Consider the following 23,394-nt stretch of genomic DNA (forward strand, 5'->3'; position numbering starts at 1 on the left):
ACAGGTTGTACATGACATTGTAGGGAAAATTATTACTGCACTTTCAGTGTATTTTTACTTTTTGCATATGTGCTGGCACCTTCCATACAGCAACTGGACAAGAAACTAATGATTAAAAGAAAATGTAAAACTTCAAAAATTGGCAGAGGAATTCAGGGTGAGGGGAGCACTAAAGGTAGTACCTGTTCGAGGTTTATTTTTTTTAATTGATGGTGCCATATAAATGAATACTGTATCTTACTGTGTTCTAGTGGCAGCTTTGATAGTGTGTGTGGGTAAACTTGAGATTTGCACGTGGTGCCTGGGCAGGCAGTGTAGGTGGGGAAAGGGGGAGGAGTTGCTTCAAATCCACACTCATGGTCTGCCTGCACAAGTGTTTAAAAGCAAAATCCCTCTTTCTCATTTAAAAAAAAAAAAAAAAAAAAAAATGAGCTACTTCTCTGAGTAGCTGTGACCTTCACCTTTTTTTAAACTTCTGTTCAGCCTTGGAACACAGTAGAGCACTGTGATTTTATTGGCATTTGTGTCAGCCACACTGGTGGTTCTGTAGATTATGATTCTGTTTTGGCCTACAGCAAGAGGGTGAAGGATTTTTTTATCTCATGTTAACACCTCTTTAAAAAAGGCTAGTCTGGACACTCTCCAAGCCTTTGTTTCAGGACTTGTCTTTACATACAGCGCAATAGCAGCGTAGCTGCAGCACTTAAGTGGAGACGCTCCTTCACTGACAGGGGAGCTTCTCCTCTCCGTGTAGTTAATCCACCTCCGCAAGAGGTGGTAGCTATGTTGTGGGAAGAAGCTCTCCAATTGACATAGCACTGTCTACGCTGGGGGTTAGGTGGGTGTAACTTTGTCACTCAGGGGGTGGATTTTTCACACCTCTGAACAACTTAGTTATACCGCGATAGGTCTGAAGTGTAGACCTGGCCTCAGGCTATAAATTGTGTGGTTTACCCTCGGAATCATCCTATAGTCAGAAGGCATAATCAGATCTGTAGTCACTTGCTAGCCCTGTCACTGTCTCTTGTAACATTGGGTATATCTTAAATTCCTTCATTTTCCCGTCTGTATAATTAAAATACCTACTATGCAGGAATGGTGTAGTGATGGCTTTCATTCATGTTTGGTAAATGCTCTGAAATCCATTGGGAAATACTAATAGATGTGCAAAGTTTGATTTATTAAAATAATACCATTGAAATGTCTCAATCGGGATTGGCTTCTGTCCCCTCCCCTATTATGAGGAATACCTAAGTGACAGAAGACAACATTTTAAAAGTGACCTGTCTAGGAAAATATTTAGGCTGCTGTATGATATGCAAAGAAGGCCTAAAATGGGAGTGTGTTGTGTTGTCTCCTACTCTCTCCCCCGTAGTTCTCTCTCAACCCTTAATTGAAGGGGTCAGGGTGCTGAATCCTTAGCAAAGTGGACTCCTCTTTCAGTTTTTTTAAATTTAACAGGAGTCAACTCAAATCTCCATCCCACAGCTTCAAACGGTATAAAAAAAGTCACTTCCTAGTTCATAAGTATAAAGGAAATGAAACCTGATGAACTGATGACCTCTAATGTCCAACCACCCCTAGCAGACGGTTGGACAAGACAACCAACGTAGGCGAGACCTGACTGTTAAATGTTAGAACAAATAAAACAAGTAAACCCTGCTCCGATGAGGTATGCATGCTCTCACCCCCCCCCCCCCCCAAAGGGGGAAGGGGGAAAAGCTCTTATGTGATTCCTTCAACCTGTGTAGAGAGAAGGATGGCTGGCAGGATCCAGGCCCACAGCTTCAGCAGCACCAAGGCCCCATGGCTGAGCCAGGCTTCTGCTCAGAGTCTACCTCCACTACCCCTTAAAGGGGAGAAAGACTTGCTTGACTTGGGCTGCTTCTCATCTCTTTTCACTATTCCTCTACACTGCTGCCCCACACCACTGAAGATGAATTTTAATTACAGAAGTAAGGTGTAGGAAAGGAGAGTAAAGCATCTGGCATTACTGGAAAACACAATCTTTGTATATATGTTCCTGTGGGCAGGGAGTGTCACTTCAGGAGCCTCAACCTGATAGACCCCTAAGTGCTACCATAATAATAAATGTTTGACTATTTCTGTCTTACAGACTACATTGGCTGTTTTCAACTAGTCTCGTTATTAATATAAAAATTAGTCTTGTTTTAGAATTTACAACATTTAAACTCCAGTATTAATCTACTTTTCAATCTTAAAAATTGCTGATCTTAGAAGTGACACCTTGAAAACTTCTCTAATAATGTAGGTTTCAGAGTAGCAGCCGTCTTAGTAAGTATCTACAGGTCTGATGCAATACCATTTCAAGTTGCTGAAATGTCTCCCTTTGATTTCAGTGAGCTTTAGATCTGGCTGCAAACAAGAGGACTGAGTTGGTGGGGTGTGGTGGTAAGATACTGGGTTAGATTCTGTTCTCATTTGCTTCCTGATAATTTTGTGACTTAAACTAGTGAGTGTGGCTGATTAAAACGCCCGCCACCCCCAACCTTTAAGTGAGAGGACTCTAGCCCATTGAGTCAATTGTCCCCTTCTCGTTGCCTAGCCAACTCAAAGTTAGGTCTAACTTAATAGTGGCAAAAATTTGTTTCCTTCTCTATAGTCAGTATTTCTTATTTAAAAATAAAAAAAAAGAGGCAATGCTAGCAATTCAAGAAAACTGAACAGCTTTTGATGGCAGCCACCCTATGGTTACTTACAGTGTGATATCTCACTGCTCTATCAAAAATGTCATTGCATTTTCGGATTCCCTGTGTAAGCTGTATGAAGCATTCTCATTGGATGTTGGGTGGTGAAGCTAGCCTGTGCTCACTGGCAACTCGGGGAAACTGGTCTTAGCAGTGTAGATGACACCGGTAGTAAGAAAACACTTACCTTAGGAGAGAGGATGAACTTTGAACAGAAATGCATAGTAACTGTTTTTGATTTTGCTGAGTCTTATTTACAGCGGAAGCTAATGAGTCTCCTGGCCGCACCCTTGGGCTGCTCTACTGTTGTTAATGGGTGTTTTTCTAAACATATGATTGCAGTGGTTTGACTACATCTGTTTTCAAGCCTGCCTAGTTTGTGGACACACTTAAATCGGTTTTAGCTTAATTTGGTAAACAAGTAAATCAGTAACCAGCAGGGGTTTCCATCCAGCTAAGCAGATTTAAAAACTAATTTTAGTTAAACCGGTGCAACTTGCCTTTAGAAAAAGGCTAAGACTGTCTTCTGTTTAGAGGCAGGAAGTATGGGCTAGGTTTACAAGTTTAATTATGGACCCTTTGAACCACTCAGATGCCAGTTTGCGGAAGAAAGGAGGCATGACAGCAATCTTCCACTCATGTGAAGCCTAAAGGATCCTGTGGTAACAGTTAAAATAACAAATAGATAAAATCCACATAGGTCTAGAAAAGCCTCTGCTTTATATTCTAATACCTGCTGTAAAATAGCCTTGCCTTTATATTGTGTCTCTATTTGAAAAAATTTACAAAGTATGTATGTATGTATTGAGGAAGCAGCCCTGGAATGAGCCACATTGGAAGTGAAACATGGCAGTTATTAAACAGTAATAGCAATGCCTCACTTCAGGACAGGAAATTGGAATTACAGGAGGGAGTTTGTGTAGAGGAGATGACTATCCAAATTAATAATTGCCAATGGGAGGTGAATTACCTCCAGTTGTTACAGTATGGGGATAAATTTCTGAAATGGCACATTTGATAGTGCAGCATTCTCTGGCACCATGTTGAAGCATGGGTTTAGTACAGAATAGTAAGAGCGCCACCTAGCTACATGCTCTAGCACTATGGATGGTGGTTAGGGGTTGGTTTGAATCAGTTGACTTAAAAAGTCAACAGGAGTACTTCCATTTAAGTATTTGATCAAAAACCATGTAGTCTCCTGGGCTGAAGGCATTGTACATACCTATAGGGCTAGTCTATAGCATGCTTGGGCAAGCACGCTTTATTAAAATCCCTTTCTGTAGTGGAGGGTGTCCAGCTATTGAAAGAAGTTGTCATGCAGGCTTCTGCATCCATGCTGGACTATTTCTTTCCAGCAGGATTGTTGCCAGCCAGGGTTTCTTTTGTAATGTGCCCAGAGTGCCTTAAGAAACAGACCAAGAGAAAGGGCTAAAAATGCTTTTAGGGATACACATGCATAAAGGCTAGAGAACAGTAATGGCAGCTCTTTATAGTGCTGTTTTTTGGGAAAAAGAGGAAAAGATCACAAATGTTTTCAGTCTTTTATGTTTCTCCCCTGATATGTGGCCTGAAATCTTGAAGGTCAAAATTTTTGACATTCATTTCTAGGTTCTTAACTTAATAACCTCTCAGTCATATATAAAAGTTATTTTCTGGTAGCGGAAAACTTGCTTATACTATAGCAAATCCTGCTTTGCTGGAGCCAATCTCCTGCTAACTTTTACCAGATCCTAGCCATCCCACTCACGAAACAAAAACCACTCCAGTTTCCTGGCTTTGATGTTGCTTCTGTAGCATTTGTGTATAGGCAATGCTACAGTGTGCAGAATCTTGCAAAAACACCAGCTCTTACACCCAAGCATTGATGCTGGTGGAGTGTTCAGGGCTGTCAAAGTAAAATGTCTCATGGGCTGGCTCTGCCATATAAGAGTGGCTGGGGGGGGCGGTAAGATGGTGAATCTGAAGAATAGATGGGGACTGTAGTGGCAATGGTTGCTTTAAAAATAAATGGTGTAACGTGGTTGGTTTTTACTGTTGTACATATTTCTGGAAAGCTGGAGCAAGTCTCACTGTGTGTTCATTGCTATTGCTCCTGTCCATCAATGCACTGAATTGCTGTATTGAGGATTGTCACTAACATTTTGCCATAGTGTTGAGATGGAAGAAAAAACCGAACCGTTATTATTAGAACAAAGTACCCGTGAGTGCTTTCTCCTAAGAGAGTGGTAATGTCCCAATGTTTCTAAAGTGATGGAACAGCATCCTAGTGACTAAGCTGATGGTTTAACAACTGCCATGTTTCACCTCCATTGTGGCTTATAATTACAAGACAAAGATGTATCTATCACTGGAATGGCCAAACTTACTGACCCTCCGAGCCACATACAATAATCTTGAGAAGTTTGAGAGCTGCGAGATCTGCCGAGGTGCTGGGCTTCTGGCCCACCGCCCCTTCATGGGGCTAAAGCCTTTACATCCCCCTCCCTGCAGGGCAGAAACCCCTACTCCTACCACCTTGCTGCAGGGCAGATACTCCGAGTTTCTTCCCCCTTCTCGTCTGGTAGGCAGAGAATGCGGGGTGCGTGGGGGGTCCACGAGCCGCACTTTAACTGTAAAAGAGCCACATGTGGCTCACGAGCCACAGGTTATCAACGCCTGATCTCTCACATCACTGTTCATCTACTTTCCTCCACCAAACTGAACTAGCAGCTTGCTTATTATGCAAAAGTTATTTACTAGATAGTAGGAGGAAAAAGACTGGTCCATTGGCTTTGGTGAACCATGGTTTTAATGGTGTTAGTTTACAGATGTCTCATAGTCTTAAGTATTAGTGGGAAAGGCCTTGAGTGGACTGTTTCTGATACCATCTGGTTCAGATGGAAAACTATAAATCTCCATATTTTAAAAAGTACTTTATAGATGTTACTGTAGATTTAAAAATAAAATTACTCCAAAGGGAATATGCTGCATATCCTTCTCCTAAGTCAGGTCCTGTAATAGAGACTTTGGTGAACTGAGACATCTCTTAAAGGGACTGGAGTTCCATCTTAAAGGCCTTCTCTTCTTTGCTTAAAAAAACCCAACAAACCAAACCAAATCCCACTGATATCCAAAGCAAATGGCTGATTGATGGCCTCTAGAATAGAGCAAATGGTTTTGTTGGTTTAGTGCATGTCATCCATGGCCTCTTCCTTTTTAGTTTTTAGGGTAAACACTTTAAAGCCAAAATTGCTGGAAACTTTTAATCACTTTAAAAGTTTCCAGTAATTAAACTAGCAGAAACTAGTTACCCATTCTTACTTAGTACTTGTTTTGTCACTTAATTGTGTTTGTTGCCCCCCCGCCCTCCCATAAAATACACTTTTTATTTCTTATGAATAGGCATTAATCTGTTAACATGAAAGCTGTCTGCATGAGATGGCTCTTAAGTTCTCTTGAAGTGAAAGGCAAGGGAATAGCTAATTGTTTTCTGAAACTTGTTTTGTTTTTAAGTATCTAATTATAACTCTCTAAACAAATTCTCATATTCAAAGAATAGAAACTGATGTGCAGTGTATTTTCCCTCTTGTTATGTCTGTGTTGGTTTTTATGCACTGCTGTGGTTTTGTTTGTTTGTTTTAAGATTAGTTGTATGATCTTTAGGGGGTGGCTGTCATGCTCCTGCCAACTCTGTATGTTGTTCAATTACTTTTTGAAAGAAACAGAGAGAGAAAATCATTATTTGACAGTGGAGCTGGAAAAATTACTAGACTTCTGAATTCATAGAATATCAGGGTTGGAAGGGACCTCAGGAGGTCATCTAGTCCAACCCCCTGCTCAAAGCAGGACCAATCCCCAACTAAATCATCCCAGCCAGGGCTTTGTCAAGCCTGACCTTAAAAACTTCTAAGGAAGGAGATTCCACCACCTCCCTAGGTAACGCATTCCAGTGTTTCACCACCCTCCTAGTGAAAAAGTTTTTCCTAATATCCAACCTAAACCTCCCCCACTGCAACTTGAGACCATTACTCCTCGTTCTGTCATCTGCTACCACGGAGAACAGTCTAGATCTATCCTCTTTGGAATCCCCTTTCAGGTAGTTGAAAGCAGCTATCAAATCCCCCCTCATTCTTCTCTTCTGCAGACTAAACAATCCCAGATCCCTCAGCCTCTCCTCATAAGTCATGTGTTCCAGTCCCCTAATAATTTTTGTTGCCCTCCGCTGGACTCTTTCAAATTTTTCCACATCCTTCTTGTAGTGTGGGGCCCAAAACTGGACACAGTGCTCCAGATGAGGCCTCACCAATGTAGAATAGAGGGCAACGATCACGTCCTTCGATCTGCTGGCAATGCCCTACTTATACGTCCCAAAATGCCATTGGCCTTCTTGGCAAAAAGGGCACACTGTTGACACATATCCAGCTTTTCGTCCACTGTAACCCCTAGGTCCTTTTCTGCAGAACTGCTGCCGAGCCATTCGGTCCCTAGTCTGTAGCGGTGCATGGGATTTTTCCATCCTAAGTGCAGGACTCTGCACTTGTCCTTGTTGAACCTCATCAGATTTCTTTTGGCCCAATCCTCTAATTTGTCTAGGTCCCTCTGTATCCTATACCTACCCTCCAGCATTGCATTGTATTAAGAAATAGTTTTTCCTCTTGGTAAACTACAATGTTGTTAATAAATGAAATCGTAATCACTATAATTTTGCTTTTTAGTTTTTCCAATCTGAGAATTTACCCTCATGGATTAGTATTGGTGGATCTGCAGAGTCACAGCGATGATATTAAAGGAAGAGATGAAATTGATCATGTAAGTATACTATTAGCCGTCTCAAAGCACGTAGAAGAAATCCTAGCAGTTTCTTTGAATATGTCAGCGTGGATCCCAGTATAGGTGAATGTGTCCACAAGATCTGAGTCTTTTGAATAGCAGTGTCTGTTGCGGCTGGCCATGCATCCTGTACCTGCTTGTGCTCTCATGCAGGAGTAAAAGTGGCTGGCACCCCCCCCTTCCCTCACCTCTTACCACCTGTGGCAACAAAATAAAACCGTGGTGTCCAGCCCACTATCTCTTAGAGTCAGGCAGAAGATTTAGCCAACACTATCTACTTGATTTAGACTCAAGAACTAACACTGTGTGTGTATGTGTGTGTGTGTGTATACATACTTGCTCTAGTATACTGATAGAACTAAATCTTTCAGGATGTCTTTTTGTGGCCATATGAGGTACTTAGGACATTTTACCTAGATAGATCACCAGATGGCTGGTGTACCTCTCCCTCCAAATATGAAGGCCCACTCCACCGGAGCACAAACAATGTCTTCTGCCAGTTTCAGGAATATCTACAAGGCAGCAGTGTGGAGTAACCCACTGACTTTTGTCAAACTTCATGCCCTTAACTTAGCAGCCAGGTCAGATGCCAAGTTTGGGAGAGCTGTACTGCAACTGCTGTTCAACTGAAGCGCCTTATTCCCGCCATCCGGAGGTGACACTGCTTAGTGGTAGTGCAAACTTCCATATGCTGCTGTGTCTTAATGCCAAGTTGGAGAATCTGCTACCTTTTTACTTAGAATGAGAGCCTCTGTATGCCCATTTGATCCTTGGCCTCCAGGCTGATACTGTCAATAAATGTGCCAGTTGTGGTTGTAGCTGCTGTCATGTGGATACTATTCACTAGGAATTGGGTTAAGACTGCTAACTTCACATTGTCATAAAGTTGACCAGATCTGTATTGGTAACTTACAAGTGAAAGGCTGTGTGTCATTACTTTTCTCTTGAGATACATACCTTGTCACACTGGGTAAACACCGCATTGAAAGGGCCAGGGCCAGCGTGGGCTGTGTGTGCTAAGGTAGCTATGCCAGTCATGCATGGTAAAGAGGAAGCTGCTATCAGCAAGGGGGAAGTCCTGAGAAGGAGGTGGCTGCTGAAGCAATAGGAGGAACCTCCCAGTGCCAGAGATCCTATACCTCCCTTGTGTCATTGCCCTCCCACTCCCCCCCGCCCGGCTCTGCAAGGAGTCAGGTGAACCCCAGAGAAGCCCAGGAGGGAGAGACTGGCTTGGCTACCTGGCCAAGAGTCCATAAAGCTGCTACCCAGGCACCCCCAAAGTAAGGTGGTGCTACTGACCTCTTTCAAACTCAGCCTAACCCCTTCCTTCCATCTAAACACAAATTGTGTTAACTCAGGGCTTGGACCCAGGCTCTCAGGACTCCACGAGCCTGAGTCAAGCCAGGATCCAAGGTTCGAGACCTGTTGCTTTGCAGGGTAGACACAGCCCAACTGGACTTGTGCTTTGGGAGTCCACCAAAGGCATTCCATGGTCCCATGTGCTGACTTTCTTTGTCCTCTTGACAGTCAAGTGTGGTGGTTAGTCAAGGTTTCCCACACTGCATCATGAACCAAGGGTTAGAGCGGCCCTGTGTTGGGAGGGTACTAGGAAGGTTGGGTGACTGGACTCAGGCCCACATAATGCAGTGTAGATGCTGGTTGGGACCCAGGGTTCAACAGTTCCTAACCTGGGGTTACAAATGAGTTTAGACACTCAAGCCGTAAGTTAACAAACCCATGGACTGCTAACTGGAATTCTGCTGACTCTGGGCTCTTATCCTTTGGGTATGTCTTCACAGCAATTAAACATCTGTGGCTGGCTAGGTTAGCTGACTTGGACTTGTGGGGCTATAAAATTTCTGTGCTGACGTTCAGGCCCAAGCCTGAACATCTGTACTGCAAGTTTTCAGCCCTGCAAGGCTGACTCAGGCCAGCTGACTTGGGCTTGTGGGGCTCGGGTTGTGGGGCTGATAAATTGTGGTGTAGGTGTTCTAGCTCAGGTTGCAGCTTGAGTCCTGGGACCCTCCCACCTCACAGGGTCCTAGAGCCCCAAACCCAGCCTGAGCCGGAAGTCTACACTACCGCTAAACAGCCCCACAGCCTGAACCTGGCGAGCCCAAGTCAGCTGGCATGGGCAAGCCACGGGTGTCTAATTGCAGTGTAGACATGCCCTAAGATGCTGGGGCCTGGACTGGGCTGGGCTGACCTCAGGGTGATAACTGGGCATGACCAGGGGCCCCAACCCAGCTGTATAGGCACCATAGGGAGACTCTTTTTACACATTATTTAACGCTATTTCAAATTACTGTATCGTGGGTGGGGAAGTGTATTTCTGAACTTCGTAAATTCAACATCTTTCATGTTTCTTACAGCTACTAAATAAGATAGAAGAAAGAATGAAACAGTTGTTTCACAGCAGTATCAAAAGGGTAAAGCGGTATGTTATTTTTAATGTATCATCACCATTTAACTTGATTTACATTAACATTGAAAGTGAGTCAAATCCTGCTTTGTTACACAGGTGTAAGTAGGGCCTAATTCTTCTGAAGCCAGGGAATCACTCTGGATTGACACAGAATTTGGTTAAACGGTTTGATCCTGTAGTGTAGCAGACAGGTCTGTGGACATACCTTTTGATTTACTGCTAATTTTTCTTTCTAATCCTCAGATTTGTTCAAAGAAACACTGTCAAGATTGGTAGGCGCAAAACTGAGTTCTTGGTATATAGCAAATTCCACATTACTTTTTTTTTTTAGTGGGAGATTTTTGTTTCCCAGACACATTCTATAGTGCTGTCTAGTACTGGTAAGCAACCCTGTTGTAACGTACCAATAGCCAACTATCTCTGCTGTGGTGGAGTTTGTAAGGAAACTCGGTTTCAAGTTTCTAAGAGGCTATTAAAATCACCAATAATAAATTACTGCCTTTCTATATCTATATCTATATATAATTTTTAGAGAGAGAGAGAGACACGGTCTATTATTGGGGTTTTTTTTGTTGGTTTTTTTTTTTAAGTCTGAGCATGTCTGCTTTTTCAATACCTATAAATGTGGTGGTTTTATTTCAGAATTGATAAATATCGCCACTCGGCTTGTTGTTAAATTGTACATAGACTAAGCCATTGTGTAATACTAACCCTTTGTATACTATGTAATAATTATGGTACATGAAGAGAGAAAGGGAATCCAAAATAAAGAAAAAGTAGTTTGAAATATTTGCATAACAATTGAGTTGAATAAATAAAAAATCAGAGAAAATAGCATTTTAGTTTCAGTTTGATATTTTGATGTGCTCAAATGGTGAGGCTATCTTGTCCATGTGTGTTTATTTTATAAGGACTGCAAAGGTCTTTCACTCTCAAAGCAGAACAGCCAGAAATTGCAGGTCCTGATTTTTTTTGCCTTCTCATATTTGTGCTTGTCGATGTATATTTTTGTATTTTCTCCCACTGTGTGCTGCCATCTAGTGTCTCTCAGAAGGTATAATTTTGACTTTTGTGCTTTAGAATCACTGGACATTCAAAGATCAATTTATTTTTTCAAAAAGCTTAATTTTCCTAAATATGAAACCAATTAAATCAGTGTTTAGACGGTATTGCACAGAAGAATAACAAAAGCATTTTGATCTGTTGGTGTCACCTTAACCATGAACACTGAATGTGAATTTGTCTTTTTAAAGCTAACTAATTTTTTAAAACTGAACTTATACTCGATTAAGAAATTGTAAAATGACTTACTAGAGTCATCCAACTTTGAGGCTGCATATCTGAGCCAGACTTTCAGAAATTAATGCAAATTCTGGTGGAAACATCCAAATGTGTTTCACATCTACGTTAAGAATAAAGGCAGACAGTGCTTAAACTTGTTTGGTGTCTTTTTGCCCATGTTCTGCATTTGTGTCATTAATTTCAGTTTCTAGTTTCAAATTAAGTGTCTAGTGTTCCACAAATCCTCTTCCCCAGGATAAAAGACTGATCCACACACAGGTTGCTAGAGTAGTGCTAAATTAAAGTATCAACACGCAGATTCTCCTGTAGACACTAGCAATCCTTGTATATTTGACTGCTGGCTAAAATACTTCAAATAACCTTCTTGAGCATTACACACAAATTGGAATAACTTCGTATACAGTGCAATCTTACTGAATACAAGAAAAATGTAAAAATCACATTTGAAAATTTTTATTTTTTGTATGAATGCTATTTGGATTGTATTTTCTTGCAAAATCGTAGATTAAACATGTATTTGAGTTGGTGTCCACTACATTCAGTTATGTAGTACTGCATTCCTAATGATGATAAGAAAATGTTAAGTACTATGGGGGTGGGAGAGCATCTCTAATGTATTGCATTTATGCTCAATTAAAGGAGAATGAGGAATGTTCGTTAACTTTCAGAGTGAATCGTGAATAGTTTTTGTTTTCCCCTTCCTTAGATTGCCAGCAACTGTGAGAGGAGGAGCCATTGATAGATACTGGCCCACGGCTGATGGGCGTTTGGTAGAGTATGACATAGATGAGGTTGTTTATGATGAAGAGTCACCTTATCAGAATATTAAAATTCTACATTCGAAACAGTTTGGGAATATTCTTATCCTCAGTGGGGATGTTAGTAAGTATAGTCTCTTTACAATGTGCTGTTGCTCTGAAGCTGTAGGTCATTTGGATTCTATCTTGTCAGAACACTCCTTTGTTAGTTTCCCTGCAAGTAAGAGGTTGTGTGGATTTTTTTGGGGGTGTGTGTGTGTGTGTGTGTGTTTTAAAGGCACCTTTTTCAAAGTATCAAACAGAAAGTTTCAGAGAAAATGTATAAGTGAAGAAAACTCTCTTATATTTAACCCTTTCCTACTCCCCAGGCTATGCAACCTCTGAGAGTTACTTTAATGGACAGGAAAGCAAACTCAGTGATCTATCTTCTAAACAACTGCCCATTATTTTAAAGGACAAATGAAATGATTTTCCCTAGTCTGCCTTAAGGTTTCATAACCTTGTTAGATGGCTTATTTTCCCCTGTAAAATATTTGGGCCTTTGGCGACTTGCTTTCTACTTGTTAACTAATTTTCTTTGGTTGAGGCCAGCTAGGGGTAGCCAAATCTCAGCCTTTTAGTATTCTCAATCTCCCCATCAATACTACTTCTTCGAGTACTTGTACATGTCCATTCTGATTTAGGTGTGTGCATGCCCTGAGCACAGCTGTCGGAAATGTTTCCTCTAGTGGTATCCGTTGGCTCAGCTCTGGCACCCCCTGGAGCTGTGTGATCATAGAACTGATATAAGGGGCCCGCTGAGCCTGCGCTCTTCAGTTCCTTCTTACTGTCCATGATGGCTGTTGGAACTGCCTCTTTGCGTTTGCAAAGTGCCTTTAGTGGTTCTCTCTATAGTTTTCCTGTACATAGTTTCTTAGTCTAGTTTTTAGCTGTTTTAGTGTAGTAGAGGTAGGGCTCCTCTCCATGCCCGGAGAGGCTGTCCATCCCTCCCCCAGTACCGGGGCATGCACAGAGTTCACTGACCCTAGTAGGGGTCATCATGCAGATCTACCCATGCAGAGTAAATGATGGGATGGGGACCGAAGTAACCATAAAAATTCCATGCAGGGAAAGCCCTTAGTTCTGGCATGTCCTCACTTTGGAGAGCTGGACTTTGTAACATTAACACTTGTAAGTGTTGGTGTTTTTGTTCTGGAAGAATATAAAATCCATGCTGGTTTTCACACTGACAATACACAGCATTGCTTTTAAGATGCATCTGGTCTACTGTAGTTAGTAATTAACAGACTTACAAATGCAAAGCTTCTGACCAACTTTCTCTTTGTTCCTTCCAGATCTGGCAGAGAGTGACCTGGCATATACGCAAGCCATAATGGGCAGTGGGAAAGAAGACTTCACTGGGAAAGAAGTGCTGATCCTAGGAGGTGGTGATGGGGGTATACTGTATGAAATAGTCAAACTGAAACCAAAGATGGTCACCATGGTGGAGATATCCTTTCAACAAATGACCATTCATGTTAATAATCCAGCATACTCTTCCTTATGTATCTTGGGACCTCAAGTTAAATGTCTCTTGTATGAACTTGTGTTGGGAGACTGGTTCTGTCTAAGCCAAAAAATAGGAATGGTTTTAGACCCAATCACTACAACATGCAGGCACTGACTGTGAGATCTGATCCTGGCCAAGTTCCTAATCCAAATCGTAGCTCTCGAACAGCATTTTCTGCACTTTGAGTTGAATCCTGATTTCCTTATTTAGGTAACTTAAAGCCATTGATGTCAATGGGAATGTCACCTGATTAAAGACTTCAGGATTTGGTTCTTAATGATGATGGCATATGTCAACCGTATCCTCTTTCTCAGATATCAGTTAAAGAAAATGATCCAAAGGTGGCTTCATAAATAAGATTTCAAAGTTCCATTTTCCAGATATGATTTGCTATTAGTCACTGTACATAGCAAATTTCATTAGCTATAAACCAAAATAATTATCATCATCATTGTACTAAAACATTACACTTTTAAAATGTATGGTAAATTATGGTGCCAACGATGCTGGTTGGAAAGAATTTTTTTTTTTAATATAAATAATATCTTAAACCTCTAATTGAGGTTGGGAATTAATTCCTAAACCTAGATGTTGCAGTAAATATGTATTACTATTACTATTCCTCCATAAGATTGACTGTATCTCTTTGATAAAAGGATAAAACCCCCAAAACTTTGGTTAATAAAAGGTGAACAGAATTTAATGTTCCTTAACTAACATCAAACATTGACCAAATGGTGATCGACGGGTGTAGAAAATACATGCGTAAAACATGTGGAGATGTCTTAGACAATCTTAAAGGAGAATGTTATCAGGTAATCTATCTGTTGCCTTCATTGCAAGTAACTTTTACAAATGAAAATATGATTTAGACCTAGATTTAGATCTGGCAGTTTATTGTTTTGGGAAGTTTTTTGTATGCCATCTGACTTCTTAACATTTTCTTTCCTACTATTTTAGGCTTAATCCATATCTGCATTTCTAAATCATAGTATAGTTTGCACTAGGGTTTGGATTCAAAACACTGATTCATTAATTTTGAAATATTTAACTCTGCATCTCCAAACCCACTCTGCTTTCTTAATATTTACAACCCACACTTGGAATAATAAAGAAACTTGAAGCGTAATAAGGCATATTGGCATCACCAAACCTTGTTAGTAGCTGAGTGAAAATAGGTAATATTAATATAAAATTAGAGTATGGTATCTAATAACTCCCAGTATAAACTGGCTGAGAAGTAATGCAAATCATAAGCTTAATTCAATTGCTAGTACATCATTCAGAATCTCAGATATAGTTCACATGATTGGCGGGTTAATTTGGTTTTATCTGTGCTATTATTTGCTTGAAATCTGTTGGCAAATTCTATTCATACGAGTAAGTATTCTACCCTCCCTCCCCCATTGGAAGAAAGAAGAAACTGGGTTACTGAGAAGGGTATGTAACATATCATGTCTGTCAGAGCAGGTAAACTAGCCCACAGCTACTGGATCATAATTCGGTATCTTAACTGCAAGGTTATTCTTCCTAAGGACATATCCTTGAATACTAGCTAGTTTTCTTGGAGAAAAACTAGCAAAAATTGCATGTGTTAAGTGCCTTTCATCCAAGGATCTCAAAACTTGCCATTATCTTGTGAGGCTAGTAACTACTTCCCCATCTAAAAAACGGGGAATAACAGAGGCACAAGTGATCTAAGTGGTCACCCAGCAGTCGGTGACAGAGCTGGGAATGGAAATTCTGGTTCGCTGCTGCATCACTCCCCCGCTCCATCCCCCAAGCATTGCCTTCTATATGGAGATATAAAAAGCTAAGATTAGGACCTTATGTTAAAGTCAGACTTAATTCTGACCTTTTTCCCTATTTTAATGCTTATACATCATATTAGTCCAGTCAGTTTAAGAAGATTTTGATCACTTATTAAAACATAGTAATTTTTTAGGTTCTAATAGAAGACTGTGTTCCAGTACTGAAGAGGTATGCCAAAGAAGGAAGGATGTTTGATTATGTAATTAATGATCTGACAGCTGTTCCAATCTCCACATCTCCTGAAGAAGGTTAATTCTTTGTTTATATTAACTGTTTTTAACACTTTGCTTTCTTGACAGTTTGCAGCAAAATATTATTTTGGGGGTTAAAATGACGGGGATCTTTTTACCTTATGTGATGCTGCTTGGGGGTACCCTGGGTTGTGAGGAACCTTGCTGCCCCTTCTGCATCCTGCCCCATCCCTCCCGGCTTCACCTTGAGGAAACCTTGTCTGTACCTGCCATGGGTCAGCTCCCCAACTCCATGGGCAACACAAGCATGCTCTTCTAGGCCTACTCAGCCCTGCTGACTCTCTGCAGGTTAGTGAAAGGCACACTTCAACTCCTGAGCATCTGCCTGGATTGTCTAGTCCCATGGGGCTCCTGGGTCACAGCCAGTTGTACCAAAAGCTAAATAGCAGAGTGCAGTGATGGGGTACACCTACACTGCAAAAAAACCAACCCCAAAACAAAACCTGTGGCAGGGAATCTTAGCCTGGGTCATTTGATGCGGGGCTAAAAACAGTAGTGTCAGTGTTCCCACTTGCGCCGGAGCACAGGCTCTGAGACCACCCCGTCTTGCTGTGGGAACATCTGCACTGCTATTTTTACCCCTGTAGTGTGAGCCTGAGTCAGTTGATGTGGGCTCTAAGACTCTGCCATGGCTTTTTCCCCTGCAGAAGTATAGACATATATCCACAAGTACGTCGTTCCTTTTCCCACCCCCACCTTCTGGATATTGGTGGTGATGGGGACCTAGTCACTGCACAGCAATGAACCCAACTGTACACTTACTAAGAGTTTATTTCAGCCATGTCAGAGTCTCATTCAGCAGTTCGTGGGGTGGTATTCGCAGCAGTTTCTGTAAGTAACATGCTCTTTTGAGACCAGAGATGCTCTCATAATTAGGAGCACTAGGAAGAAAAGCAAGGGCGGGGGAGGGGGGTAAGGGAGTGCACATGCATGCAGGTGGAGAGAAGAATTGTGACTATCAGGACTTCTAAATTTTAGCATTCAGTTCCTGAATTGGGGAAAAAGGGGAAGTGAGGAGTACTTTCCTTGCAAATTTTGAAGTAAATGTCACAGATTTTTATTTTCCCCCACCTCCACTTCCCGAGTTGAATTTAAACAGTACAGCTAGTTTATAAACTATGGAAGACTTTGGAAACACAAATCTGTTTTTTACAGCTTGCCATAGATTTGTGACCTACAGAACATGAATGTACGTTTTCTTTAATTGGGTCTTATGAAATTGGGGGACACATTATTTTATGTTCTCAGGCAGGGAGATGTGTTTTTTAAAATAAATGTAATAGTATATCCCTATATTTGAGTTGCTGCTCTAGCATGTACATTTTTGGAGCACTTTTTGCCCAGATTTCTTTTCTGTTTGGAGCATTTCTTCCCTCTCCTCCCATTTGCACTGAAAGTTGAGGTCCTTTTTCAAAAAAGTTGAGGACTTCAGAATTATTATGTGCTATATCACCATTCTATTAAAATATGGATATGGAACACTTTAGGGAACATAAGATACCTTCCCTATGGAGAATAGAATTTTCCTTGCAGAAGACACAGTGGGGCTGGAATGACTAGAGGAAGTTGAAGTCTTATTGTGCTATATGTTGAAGGACAGTAAGATCTCAATATTTCATTAGGTGACGCTATTTTAGGTCTCTTTCGTGTAATGCCTTCTAGATGACAGATAACTGTTAGCTTGAGTTGCTGATTGCAGTTATGCTTGAGAAAGAAGTTAAATCTTCCTGAGGGTTAGTGTAATGCATTCATCCAATGACGTAAAGAATCACATTACATTTTTTCTTCTGCAGATTTTTCTTATTTTCAGGACTCTGGAGCTTTTCATCTTGAACTGCTCCCAATATGCACCTTGCAGTGTGGAAAAATTAGAGCTGAAGGGGGAATGTCACGCATCTAACCTCCATAGTTTAGGATTGCAGGCTTGCTTCTTCTATGCCCTTGGCTGGGTGGAAACTGCATTACCGTATTGGTAATGAAATACTTTTCTATTGATATTCTGTGCTTACAAAGTCCATTTACTGGCATCGAAGACTTGATTTTTTTTCCTGAAATTTTCTTTGTTTACCCTTTAGTATGACTTTAAGCACAGTCAGCTGAATAGTGGGAACTCATGAAAATACGTGTGGGAATTCGCACTACAGGTTATGCAGAGTCTCTCAGAAATGCTTAAAAAATCTGACAAAAATCCAAACAGCCCAAGTGCTGGTAATCAACACTTTATTTAAACTAATGATGGAGAAAAATAACCATCCTGCTGAAATATTCCTTAATATTTAAATATTAAATAGTGCTTAAGTATTAGTTATGTAATGCTTAGCAAGCCACTAGTACTTGAAAATTCTAATTCATTCTTTATATCCAGATTCTACATGGGAGTTTCTACGATTGATTCTTGACCTTTCAATGAAAGTCCTGAAACATGATGGAAAATATTTCACGCAGGTATGACACTGTGATTAAAAGAAATAATTCTGCATGCTCTCTATATATAGTGACTTACATTTTCGGATCTTGAAAAAATACTGTCTGACTTTTTCTTTAATATATTGCTAGGGATATTTGTATGAAACATGGTCTTTGCTGCTGCTGACTCATTTGTTGCTGGTGGTGCATGTTCTCAGCTGAGGTCATAGTGTATTTGTCTTGACATTTATAATCACTTCTTCAGAAACTAGTTGGCTTGTCACAGAGGATTATGTCTTCAAGTGGTGTTTAAAAAAGCAAGAACTGGTGAATTGTTAAACAATGAACCAGTTTTCAGGCCAATGGCTCTAGTAATATATAAACAAAAGATGAAAACTGATGTTGTCCATAAGGCATGAGTGAGTTGAAAACTGACCTACTGGGTGCTGAACCAGCAATAAATGGAGAGTTAATAATAAAGAACACATCCCCATAGTATGTTTAGATTGCTAGCTCCAACTTCAAGGACCAGATTTGCAAATATAAATTTTTGCCTGCATTTTTCCAGCCACAAAATTAGAGGCAACTTTTGAAAACCTGGTCTAATTTTGGCACTTGTAAAAACACTTCAGGTGAAGATAGTGGCAAAACTCTGATTTCCAAGTGCCCATTAATGTTGAAACCTCTGGCCTAATATTCATTAACTTAAATGATTGAAAAAATATAAAAGCTTTTAATATAGTAACTGATGTAAAACCACTTCAGGTGTAATTCTAATCAAACTTTCACTGGAAGAGACTTTTAAAATATTGTGATGCTTTCTCTGGGTGCCCAAAACCGTAAGCCACCGTTACCCCTCTGCCTCAGCAAGAGAAAGCTTTGCTGGAGCTTAAACTGTGTGTCGGGTCCCTGCCACACCATTGTGTCCACCTCACCAGCAAACTCCTCAAGATTCTGTCAGTCTTAACCTAGTCTTGAAGGTAACATTCAGTGAACCCGAGTTCCTGACCGCCCTGGGAGAGCGTTCCTCTGCAGTATTCAGCTCCTATCACTAGACATTCACAGAAAGTATCAAGTTTACTGCATCTAAAGAGGCAGTGTATGCACCAGCCTGTTAATTTAGCTGACGATCCACACTTTAATGCACAACACCGCATTATGATAAAACCAAAAGTAAGTCTATTAATAAGAATAGCGATGTAAGTGAGACTAAGCAAGAATAATAGAAACAGAAAATGGTCACAAAACAAAAATAAAACACATTTTCCAGTGTCTAAAATTTAACAGATTACAATCTTGGTCTCAGGCAATTTCACTGTTACAGTCAGATCAGTGTCCTCAACCCACATGGCTGAGGGATCCACTTTTCACAGATTTCAGGAGTGCTCGCCTCTGTGTCCATTAAGTAATGGCTTCTTGCTTCTCTTTATACTTCTCCAAACTCATTGTTTTGTCTCCAGAAGCAGGATGACCCCCTGCTGTTCATCTCCTCCTGTTGACTTCCCATCCCCCTGTTGACTCATACGTAAATGGAGCTTCCATTGTTTTGGTTCCATATTGCCTAATTTATATTAGGAAGAGGGAAAGAGCTACCTTCCCTCTGTCTGAGAGAAACCCTGTTTCTCCCTTTGGCTTTGGCTACACTTGCACATTATACCACAATAAAGCCTACCAGGGCGCTCTACCTTACTCCCCGTCCACACTGGCAAGGCACGTAGAGCTCTCTGACTCCCTGGCTGGAGCGCTCCTGGTACTCCACCTCCCCGAGAGGATTAACAGCTGTTGCGCATTGGCTGAGATACTCCAGCTCCAGCTGGATTGACCTCCGGAAACTCCCCATAATCCTTTTAATTGAAGCGTCCTGTCTTGTTTTGTTGTGAGCTCCGGATGCGGAAGTGCCGTTTCCGGGGGCTGCTTATCGAAAAACAAAACGCAGCTACTGTTTGCTTTGAATGAGTGAGGGGCAGGCGGGGGGGCTCTGTTTGGAGTGACAGCTAATGTTTGCTTGAAGAGAGAGGTGGCACGGGGGAAGGGAGGGGAGGGGAGGGGGATTGGGGTCCCGTTTCATCAAGTGGCTGCTTATCTCATCTATGAGAAAAAAAGAAACAGCTGCTGTTTGCTTTCAGTGAGTGAGAGAGAGGCGGGGGAGGGAGGAAGGTCTGTTACTTACAAGGTACTGACACACTCTCAGCACCCCAAAAAACCACTCTCTCCCCCCCACGCTCCCTGTCACACTCCACCCACCCCTCCCCCATTTGAAAAGCTCATTGCAGCCACTTGAATGCTGGGACAGCTGCCCATAATGCACCACTCCCAATGCAGCTGCAAATGCTGCAAATGTGGCCACGACAGTGTGCTGTCAGTGTGGACAGACTGCAGCTCTTTCCCTACTCAGCTGTACGAAGGCGGGTTTAACTCACAGCGCTGTACATCTGTAAGTATAGCCAAGGCTTTAGTCTGATTAGACTTGAGTGCATAATATCAATGAGTATCCATGCTTCCTCACAGTGTTAATACATACATTTCACAATGATATTCATGACCAGTGTGTTGCCGGCTTTCATAAAAGACCTTACTTAATACACTTTTATAGTATAATAGTATTGTATACAGTATTCAGTTGCTTATTTTGGAGCTTTCAAGCCCCTTTTCTTCCTCTGGGATGTTTGGACTCTGCTTATCACAAATATGTAGTCATAACTGCACATACAGTTTTCTATCATTGTTTTAAACATAAAATGTTTGCTGCTATTTTCTGTTCTCCAGCACATATCTGAACTGTAACTCTTAAGGTATTTTTTTTTTCCCTCCCTATGCACTCAGCATAACTTGTCTTTCAATATATCTAGCATGCAGCTGTAGTATGTTGAATTTTTTTTTTCCACTTAGTACTCTACAATAATTCTTGAATGGTGAACAAGTCATTTGTTGGTATGTCTGTGAACTTAATGTCTGTCTAAGCTAGGTGTTTGTAAAGGAAATGGCTTTTATGCTAGATTGCAGTGCATAAGTTCCCAAAAAAATAAGGTTGGCCTACAAAAGCCCCCCGGCCACCACCACCACTTATTTTGTGTTGGTTTCCATTATTGCCCACCTTAATGTGTTTCATTATTGTAGACCCTCTTGGTTGTACAGGTGAGTTATTCTCTTAATCTGGTCACTGTAATGTGTAATACAGTCTTTTAAAATCACTGTTGCATTCTTATTGTGCTGTCTAAAGCTTAAACAGTTCTTTCTAATGACTTTTAATGTAACAATAGGAAATCTCATTTCAAAGCTCAGAGTCTGTTTAATATCTACATCTTTTATTGGATGCAGGACATATTTTGATGACTGATACCATATCTGCAGCAGACACAAAATTAATTCTCATATACAAAGAGAATATATACATAATTTGTTCTAGGGTTTTTTTCCCCCCTATAACTGTAGGTTTTGCAATAATGCTTCTGACCCAGGTGCCTGCTCTAAATTAGTTCTGTATGCAGATACAGGAGTGGACAGACAGGTATGAATGTTTGTGCTCTGGTTAGACATAGGAAGTATTTAGCAAATGGGTAGGTCTTGAGTTGTATTCTAAAACTGGTCAGACTTTCTCAGGCTAATCTCCCCTAGTAGCTTGTTGAACAGACACCCCCTCCCCTTTAAAGAATACTTTATCTCTGGTCCTCAGATTCTGGGGGCCTGGTGTGTGTTTGTGTGTCAGGGGGTTGGGAGGGTGGTAAGCTTGTTTTGTTTTTAAAGCACCATTATCCCAAAGGAACCCAATGATGGAAAGTTGTCGGGATGGAGAGGCAATTTCATGTAGTTAGATCCTGACCATTTACAGATCTGAAGATCAGTGGAAACACTTTAAATTGGCGCTGTAGTCTAACTGGTAACCGATGGAGGGTCCTGAGCACGGGAGTCATGTGCTCTTACACAGCTTGACCTGCTGAGGAGTTGAAATTTACTTATTTTTAGAAAGTATAAAGGCACCATAGAAAAAGTTTGGCTTTTTTCAAACTGATCTTAATCTACACACTGTGTGTATTAAAAAAACAAACAAACAAACACTTTCACTGGTTGTGTGTGTGTGTGTGGGGAGGTAGTAATGGTTTTTTTGGTTTGTTTTTTTTGATAGCCAGTCATCAGAGTTTAACTCATTTCACTTGTAAAATATAGTAAAATCAGCCTTCTATAACTGTAAAATATGTAAAATTGTAACCATGGTTCTACGTATTCATGAGGAATCTGCCAATTTTAATTATTTTAGTAAAAGTCAACATTACCAACAGTAAGCACTATGGTATTGGAGCCTAGTTTAAGCATATGTTGAAAACTGCAGCCTATGAATACTATGATGTCTTGATAAATGCTGACTTGTGTTGGTCTCTGTATTGCAGTTTGCCAGTCTATGTGGTTTGGTAGTGGAGGGTTGTTTAGTTTATAGATTCTGTTGCATAGCGTTACTCCAATTTGCTATGCCTCAGACTGCTGTCTGGGTCTGCATGGTGTCGTTTGTATTTGCTTAGCAAAATAACTTCATTTTATCAAAGAAGGCATTTGTAAAAACTGAGATTGCCTTCCCCAGGGAGCTGAAAACTCTGAAGCTGGAAAATAATGTATTAAGTGATACCAGAAAAAGTAATGGTTTATTTGCCCATCTATTCATTCTGGCTTGTCGCTTCTCCCTATGTTACATCTTGGGTTTTCCCATAATGAGCAGACACTTGTCGGCAGAAATCAAGGTGTCTAATAATGGAGTAGACCTCCTACTTATTACTGGCCAGCTGCCTCAACAAGGCTCCAGCTGGAGTCTGCTATGCTTTGTGCTGGTGTTTGAACAGTGGCTGTAGGGGTCGCCAAGCATGCAGTACAGTCAACCTTTCAACTGGGAAAGCTGTCAGATGAAGGGCTGTCTGGTTAGAATATTGTTTCTTCCCAGTGTCTGGGCAAACTTTCTCCAACAACATAGCTTCATTTACACACCCAAACCTTCCACCTACTTTGGAGTGTGACTTTCTCAATGACTAGCTTGTGTTACAGAGTCAGATTACGTGTTAGCAATGATTTGTACATATTTCACTAGGCTAAAGTTTACCTTTTTAGTATCTTGATGCTTTTTAAAGCAAATATACTTGGGGGTGGATTGATTTTTTTTTTTTTTTTTTAAATGAGCAAGCTGAAAACCTCTTGTTTTGTATAAGTACCTTTTTAGTTATCCTAAAGAAAGATTGGTTTCAGAGTAACAGCCGTGTTAGTCTGTATTTGCAAAAAGAAAAGGTGCCACAAGTACTCCTTTTCTTTTTTTAAAGAAAGATTGATTCTCATGGGATAGTAATCATTAAAACATGTTGATTTGCAACCAAATATAGTCTTTACGCTAAATTAG

General features: G+C 40.8%; 1 protein-coding gene across 2 annotated transcripts in view; it reads left to right on the forward strand.

The window, feature by feature from the left end:
* The window catches only part of SMS (spermine synthase), a 75,344-nt gene that overhangs the window by 35,761 nt on the left and 16,189 nt on the right, over positions 1-23,394 (forward strand). For both annotated transcript variants that reach the window (XM_037901654.2, XM_037901647.2), the window contains exons 3-9: positions 7,403-7,496; positions 9,890-9,954; positions 11,951-12,126; positions 13,337-13,491; positions 14,277-14,366; positions 15,497-15,611; positions 17,980-18,059. In XM_037901654.2, coding sequence (XP_037757582.1) covers positions 7,403-7,496; positions 9,890-9,954; positions 11,951-12,126; positions 13,337-13,491; positions 14,277-14,366; positions 15,497-15,611; positions 17,980-18,059 — 775 coding nt within the window. The remainder of the gene's footprint in view (positions 1-7,402; positions 7,497-9,889; positions 9,955-11,950; positions 12,127-13,336; positions 13,492-14,276; positions 14,367-15,496; positions 15,612-17,979; positions 18,060-23,394) is intronic.

The sequence above is a fragment of the Chelonia mydas genome, chromosome 1, assembly GCF_015237465.2.
Source record: "Chelonia mydas isolate rCheMyd1 chromosome 1, rCheMyd1.pri.v2, whole genome shotgun sequence".
NCBI lineage: Eukaryota > Metazoa > Chordata > Testudines > Cheloniidae > Chelonia > Chelonia mydas.